The 7,532-nt window shown below is 43.2% G+C and overlaps 1 protein-coding gene and 1 long non-coding RNA gene across 3 annotated transcripts; both read left to right on the top strand.

The window, feature by feature from the left end:
• Positions 1-520: 520 nt before the first annotated feature.
• Positions 521-1,936, top strand: LOC123166049 (replication termination factor 2). Its single transcript, XM_044583809.1, has one exon. It carries the CDS (start codon positions 664-666, stop codon positions 1,696-1,698), a length of 1,035 nt encoding a protein of 344 aa, XP_044439744.1. The 5' UTR covers positions 521-663; the 3' UTR covers positions 1,699-1,936.
• A 1,074-nt stretch (positions 1,937-3,010) lies between these two features.
• Positions 3,011-6,751, top strand: LOC123167255 (uncharacterized). 2 transcript variants are annotated; one of them, XR_006483881.1, is made up of 4 exons: positions 3,011-3,145; positions 4,869-5,052; positions 5,717-5,849; positions 5,944-6,751. It is a non-coding gene; the product is annotated as an uncharacterized lncRNA (long non-coding RNA). The 2 variants fall into 2 exon arrangements; XR_006483880.1 differs by having other exon boundaries at positions 3,017-3,145; positions 4,855-5,052.
• Positions 6,752-7,532: the final 781 nt, after the last annotated feature.

Below are 7,532 nucleotides of genomic sequence, written 5' to 3'. Positions count from 1 at the left end.
GGTGAGAAATATTTTCGCTATACATATTTAACATTTTTTCAAACGTTGGTTAATTTTTTTAAAAAATATTTTTATGTAAAATATTTTTTAATATATTTTATACAGATTATTTGGAAGTATAAACAAAATTAAAAACAAGGAAAGCAAAAAAAGAAAATAATGAGGCTGTGGCCTTCAACGCACCTAGGCCGGCCCATCTTGCTCTGCCCTTGCCGCGAGGCTTCCCTACGTCTCGCTGTGAGCGAGACATACGGGCGTCCGCGGCGGAACCGGATCCTCTTTATAGCAGGTAGCTAGATAATGGGCTGGCCCAACCCAGACTCAGCTCGATCGGGCCATCACTAAGGCAGTAAGCGAAAAAAAAACCTGAGCCGTCCGGCTCAAAAGAAAAAGTCAACTTAGCCGGCCCGAGTCGAGCTCAGTCCAAAACTCCCAACCCAAGGCCTCAGACAAACCGAGCCCACCCCGCGTGCCGAACCTCACCGTCGGTACAGACGTCAGAGTTGACGTCTCTCGATTCCCCTCCGCGTCCAGCTTTCCATAGGAGCCAGCCGCACCGCACCGCACCGAATCATCCCGATCCCCCATCGTCTCCGCTAGCCACCCCCGCTCCCGAATCCGGCGCACCATCGTCGAAACCCTAACCCTAGCTCCGCACCAGCCATGGCGCCCGCCGCCGGCGCGACCCGGGCCGTGGTCCTCCGCCTCGACGACCTGTCCCTCCCGCCGCGGTACCTCACCGCCGCGTCCCACCTCCCCGTGTCCGACCTCCTCAGCTTCCTCCCCCTCCCCTCCTCCTCCTTCTACCTCACCACCGACGGCCGCCCGCTCGCGCCCTCCGCGCCCGTCGCCTCCCTCGCGCCGTCCGGCTCCCTCGCGCTCCGCCTCCGCGCGCTCCGCGGCGGGGGCGGCGATGGCGGGTCCACCTGCGCCGAGTCCCGCGACTGCTACCTCTCCATGTACCTCGCGAAGAAGCCCGACAAGGCCGACCCCAACGAGGCCCGCCTCTCCCGCTTCACCTGCTGCGCGCTCTCGGGGGAGCCCCTCGCCGCGCCCGCCGTCGTGGATCGCCTCGGCAACCTGTTCAACAAGGAGGCCCTCGTCGAGGCGCTCATCCACAAGCGCCTGCCCAAGGCGCTCTCGCACATCCGCGGGCTCAAGGACATGATCCCCATCCACCTGCACCCCAAGCCCAACGCGGCGGACCAGGAGGTCCGTTTCCAGTGCCCGGTCACCGGGTTCGAGTTCAACGGCAAGTCCCAGTTCCTCGCGCTCCGTGGATGCGGCCATGTGCTGAGCGTGAAGGCTCTCAAGGAGGTGAAGTCTTCCTCGTGTTTGGTCTGCCATAAGGAGTTTGATGAGACGGACAAGATGCCCATCAATGGTACCGAGGAGGAGGTGGAAGTGTTGAGGCAGAGGATGGAGGAGGAGAGAGGGAAGCTGAAGGAGAAGAAGGATAAGAAGCTGGCGAATGGGCTCAGTGGGAGTAAGCATGCTGCTGCTGCTGCGGTTGCAGACGCTGAGAAGTTGGAGAGTGGGAAGAAAGGGGAGGCTGCCCCAGCAAAGCGGTTTAAGGCTGCAGATCATGCACCGGCTCATGCAAACAAGAAAGTGTATGCGTCAATTTTCACTTCTTCCAATAAGTCTGATTTCAGGGAGACATACTCATGCCGGTCACTCCCCCTAGGAAGGAATTAAATCGATGTTGGGGAGATTCCAATGGATAACCTCTTGTACTGATTCAGCGATTAGCTTCATACCATGGCTCGCCCATAAGTTCTGGTATTTTTGTTTTAGCTGTTGGTGTTATCTATGCTTGATTGCTGTGTGGAGCTTTCTAGTTTTCACTCGCAGAGAAGCAATATGTTTTTATAAACGATTTGTGAAATATGTAATGGCTGTAACACATATCATTGAGTCCAGTCTTCTCTAGCAATTTGTCTGAGTAATGCTGTGGTTTTCATTCAGAGATAAGCAATATGTTTTTATGAATGCTTTGTGAAATATGTAATGGTTGAAACAGTTGGAGCTTATCATTGGGTCCAGTCTTCTCTAGCAGTTTGTCTGAGTAATGCTGTAATTCATTCACTTTGTTTCAAATTACTTCAAATTTTAGGTCTCATCAGGACAAGCCTTTGATCAACAATTACTGTATTAGTATGTACTTAATGTGACATAAAGTCGATGCCATTATATTCATATTTCAAAGTACTTCTTTAATTGCTGTTCAAAGGCTTATCCTAACAAGACCGAATATACGAGGTAATTTGAAGCGGAGGGGGTACTAATTTATGTACATGCCTAAGGGGACTCCCAAGTTAAATCAAAGGGTTCCTAGTGTTCATTGCTGCAACTTCCACTGTATCTCGACTATGCAATCGTACATACAACTTGTTTGAATAATCTTGGCTATGCAATCCTACATAGAACCTGTTTGAATAAGGCTGTGATTTATACACATGCGCAAGTGGACTTTCAAGATAAATCAAATGGTTTCTATGGTTTTCAATGTTGTAATCTCGACTGTGCCACTTTACTGAACAGATAAATTTGCATTGCGCTTGTTTTGATGTTTAGTTGTCCATGAAGCACGGAATGCGCGCAAAGACAGTGCACGGTAGAACATTTGGCGGCCACATTAATATTAGCATGACACTGGCAGTATGCTGTAGTTGCTCTTTGCATGCTTCTTTAGGTATGCTGTCAAGCTAACCTTGGACATGGTGAAACTTTGCCTATTTTATTTCACACCTTCTCCTTTGGGCTTTTATTTCCATAACATGTTTACAATGTACACATGTTATATTTGTTGCTATACCTTTGGCATTTGGACTAATACTATGTACGTTGTAATGTACATACGTATGTAGCTTTTGCTGAATGTACATATTTGCTAATTGTGGATTTTATAAAAAGATCCAAAATAGCTATAATCATTCTACTTCTGCCCTGTATGCATGCTGATGAATAAGATTCTGCAAAGATTCATAGGATGCCATAAACTTATTTTGGAATCAAGACTAGAGTTGATTTGGGCTTACAGGAATTTGACACCTCAGCTGTCTAATTCTGTTCAAATTTAGAAGGAATGGTGAAACAAGCTCCTATCAAGAAGACATCCAGATTTATTTCGTGTTAACATGCGGTACCTCCCTCAGACTATTTGGAGTTGGACACACATTAATTTGTTTTTCTTATTCCATACTTGTCTTATGTCATGTTCTTTTTAATATTGAAACGTCACTAGGAATGCTTCTGTGATAGCTGCTATATCTTTTTTGGAACCTTATTGTTAGATTAATGGCTTTTGTGAAGTGGCATAGAGAACAGAAATCAGTTTTTACTGGTTTAAATATATTCCAGTTGCTGGGGTACCGACTAAATGACTCGTCGCGACTAATCGGTTTAAATATATTCCAGTTGCTGGGGTACCGACTAAACGACTCGTGATGACTAGTCATTAGTCAACAGCTAGTCATATAATGTTGTTGAGTGTACTTGCTACAAATACTATACTACTGCACTGAAAGCATGTTTGCATAACCTATATTGTCCAGGAGTAGGACCGAGGAACACATTTGCATGTCAAATATTCGTAATTCAGAGCAAAACACATCAGATTTGGACAACTCATAACATGTTCCCATTCAGAGTCAAGGACTATAGGTGTCCAGTTGTGAGTGAAGTACTGACTGACTAGTCACATAATAGTCGTGACTAGTCCAGACCCTTAATAATTGACTAAGATTAATCCCAAGAATGAAAGTTTGATTCAGTTTTGAGATGGCAAAATGGGTCTGACATAAGAGAAGAAGAATATTAAAGCACAACTCTTAGCTTCAGATATTGCTGTAGATTGCTACCATGCGTAGTCTCTCAGCCACCTAGTCCTATGGTTTGCGTTTTGTACAACAGTTGACAAGCTGTATAATACAGTTAAGGTAGTAACTCCATGTACTCAGCTGCTTGTTTCGGTATGCTATTACTCATTCTGTTGGTGGATATAGTGATTAGTGAAAGCATGTGGTTAATCATGTCCGAAATTTATTTTTTGAAGATATGTCAGCATTGTCTCTTCTACTTGGAAGGTTTGGTAGTTTACGATGCCAATAATCCTTTTGTCACAGCATCTCCTCCTTGAAGGATTTCACTGATGGTACAGTACCAATAAGTGGGTAAGTGGGTTCTCATGTGTGGTAAGCATGCTGCAGTGAACTTCTACCCGCAACATAATCGGATAACTGGGTGGGAAACACTGACATGGTTATCCTTGCAGTGATGCCGGTTTCATGGATTTACTTGGAAAATTATGTTTTTGATGATTTTACCCTCGACACATCCATTTAATTCTTTTTATACTTTATTTAACGGTTTCAGTTGTTAATTATATATTCTTATTTCCAGTTTGCTTGTCTTTGTGGCAGTTTCTGTATCCCTTTCTTCTTAGTCATGCTCTTCCACTGCATCATCTGATTTGTTAGGATGCAGTCTGGTTACGAATGACTCAAATGTTGATGTCTAATATTGTCACCCATTTCATCCACCTAACATTTTTAGATGGTTTACATCAGTGCTTTGCATTGAATTCATTTGCATCAAGAAGTACCGTAGAACCATATCTTATCAATGAATAAACATGTCATTCTGCAATTACGATAAATTTGGATACCTCAACACTTGGTGCAAGTCAATCCAATCTTCTGATCAAATTATCACCATAATTGTTTTTTCCTTTTATAATAATCATTCGATTTTAAGTGGTCATGGTCATCTGAGTGTGGCACTTGTTGTCTTCATCCTGTATATCCGTGGATTTTCAGTTAGCAAAGGTTGACTGATGTTTGATATGAACAGAATAAACTCTACAGGTCAAAGGGAAAATGGAATGGGCTTCCATATGATGGATGTACATGGGGGAAATAAGTCTGATATCTTGGTGTTCCAATCTCAGATTGAATTCTTCAACAAGATTTAGTCCAGGAGCAAGTCTACTGAGAAGAACAAGGGTGTCGATCATGAACTTTTGTTTTAGTTGACTGTAGGTTTCATGTGGTATGTCTCCAGGTTCATTCTTTGAATTTGCTTTTTTGTTAACTTCTGGCGCTATAGATTTTATATCAGTAAAAGTGTCATCCTTGGTGACAAGACGGGACTATATTAGAGCTATTACTAGTATACGCTAGATTGGATCAAATGTAGACATAAAAATGCAACAAAACTGCAAGTCCACATCTGATTTAACACACTTCCACTGTAGTGTTTGAGTGGATCCTGCTGCCTCCTCTCGAACCATAATAGAGCAGTATTACTGTTTTATCATTGAATTGTTTATTTATCTTGAAAGTTGAAAGCGGGTTAATTCTTCTTTTTTTAGGCGGTTGACATCCATTATGTGGCATAGGTCTTACATTGCGTATACAACTTAATCCCACACCACTTTTAGCAATGGCTCGTAATGTGGCATCTCTTCCACTACCAGCGCCCTTTACCATTTCTGCTCGTCGCAAACCGACTGTAAGAATAGCATATACTGCTGTTCTTTGATCAGCATAGGGTGATGCTTGGTAGTTACCCCTCTCTCAGCCTTGCAAAGTTTGGGAGTGTGAATTTGCAACTTGGGCACCTCATAGAATGTTGGTTGGAATATTCGAAATTGATCATGTATATATCCCTAGCAGATCTAAGCTGTCACTACTTCTCTTCTTTTGGTTGTCAGGAAATGTATTTTTGATCTCAGCTTCTAATGATGAAAAGAAGCAGTCAAGAATAAAATTTGATGTCCTTTGGCACCTTATGAGATGATAAACATCAACACTGATGTTCTGATAACTACAAAATAGGAATGCATGGTACTTATGTAACCACATCTGTTTCCGTCTTCACTTTTGGGAGGATATTTCTTACACTCTTTACATTGACTTGTCCCCGATCGTAATGTTGCAGCATCAATGGGCATGAAGGGCGTTGGTTGAAGACCAAAGATTCTACATTGTTCAGTCTATTTAAAGGTAATTGTACTAAACATCCAGTTCTTACCGCTCTTTACACTTTAGTTAATACCATCAGTGTGGCACCCCTCCTTTTTAACATTCTTTTAGTTAGTAGCAGTATTATTGAAGCGTTTCTACCATTTTGCTGGAGGTTTTAGCGGTGTTCACGATATTAGGCTGTAATTGTTGCCGGCCTCAGCTTGGTAAACTTTCCTGGCTTAGTCTTAATATTGAAACTTGCTCGGAGGATCCAACCAAGGCCACATTTTTGATAAAGAAGAAGCAATATTCTATTCTATCCACAGGCTTTGATGTGTCATCAGCAGCTCTATTACAACGTCGGCTTACCCCAGTTCAGGTTACTGCTCTTTATTCTTTAGTTAAAACCATCATTGTGGCACCCCTGCTTTTAACATTTGTTTAGTTAGTAGCTGTATTTTAAAAGTGTTTCTACCATTTTGCTGGAGGTTTTAGTGGTGTTCTTGATATTAGGCTGTAATTATTGCCAGTCTGAGCAACGTAAAATTTCCTTACTTACCGCCTGTTCGGCAGTCATCCAGCTCCGTGGAGCGCACGGAGCGACCCTTCGGCCACTCCCAAAAAATAGGCTGCAGCCCGCTCCGCTCCGGCGCGGAGCTGCGGAGCGGAGAGCTGCCGAACAGGGCGTTAGTCTCGAATATGGAAACTTGCTCGGAGGATCCAACCAAGGCCACATTTTCTATAAAAAAAATGCAAGATTCTGTTCAGCTCTATTAGTAGTCTCTAGCGTTGGCTTACCCTAGTTCAGATTACTGCTTTTTATTCTTTAGTTAAAACCATCAGTGTGACCCCCCTTCTTACTAACCTTCGTTTAGTTAGGTAGCAGTATTTTAAAGTGTTTTTACCATTTTGCTGGAGGTTTTAGCAGTGTTTTCAATATTAGGCTGTAATTGTTGCCAGTCTGAGCCTGGTAAATTTTCCATGCATAGTCTCGACTATGGAAACTTGCTCGGAGGATGCAACCAAGGCCAAATATTCAGACTTCACTTTATGGTTAATATCAATATGGAAGACACAACACTATCCTGGCATGATGCTTGGTCTTTCTTGGGTGCTGCAACCCCTCTCAAGGACAGATTCCAAGGATTTTTTCTTATGTGATTGATGACAAAATTTCTGTCCATGATTTCCTGCATGAGCATCATTATACCAACTTTTTTCAATTACCACTCTCTGTGGAGGCCATGGAAGAATTGCAGACTCATTGAGGGAACCCAGAACTTGCCCATAAATAATACTGCAAATAATAATTGGTTATGGTCACCTGGTAAAAGGTAATTACTCTGCAAAGAGTTTTTACACTACAATGCATGCCCACATGCCAGTTGATGAGCCATGTAAATGGATATGGGAAAGCAGGAGTATCATGAAGATTAAGGTCTTTGCATGGCTGATGCTTAATGACAGATTAAATACCAGAGATATGCTGGTTAGAAGGCACTGGAGGCAACAGAATGATGAGAATAACTGCCCTTTATGCCCCACTCAAACCCTGGAGGACAG

The sequence above is a fragment of the Triticum aestivum genome, chromosome 7D, assembly GCF_018294505.1.
Source record: "Triticum aestivum cultivar Chinese Spring chromosome 7D, IWGSC CS RefSeq v2.1, whole genome shotgun sequence".
Lineage (NCBI taxonomy): Eukaryota > Viridiplantae > Streptophyta > Magnoliopsida > Poales > Poaceae > Triticum > Triticum aestivum.
The sequence above is the reverse complement of the archived record's forward strand: the minus strand, read 5'-3'. Positions and strand labels throughout refer to the sequence as shown.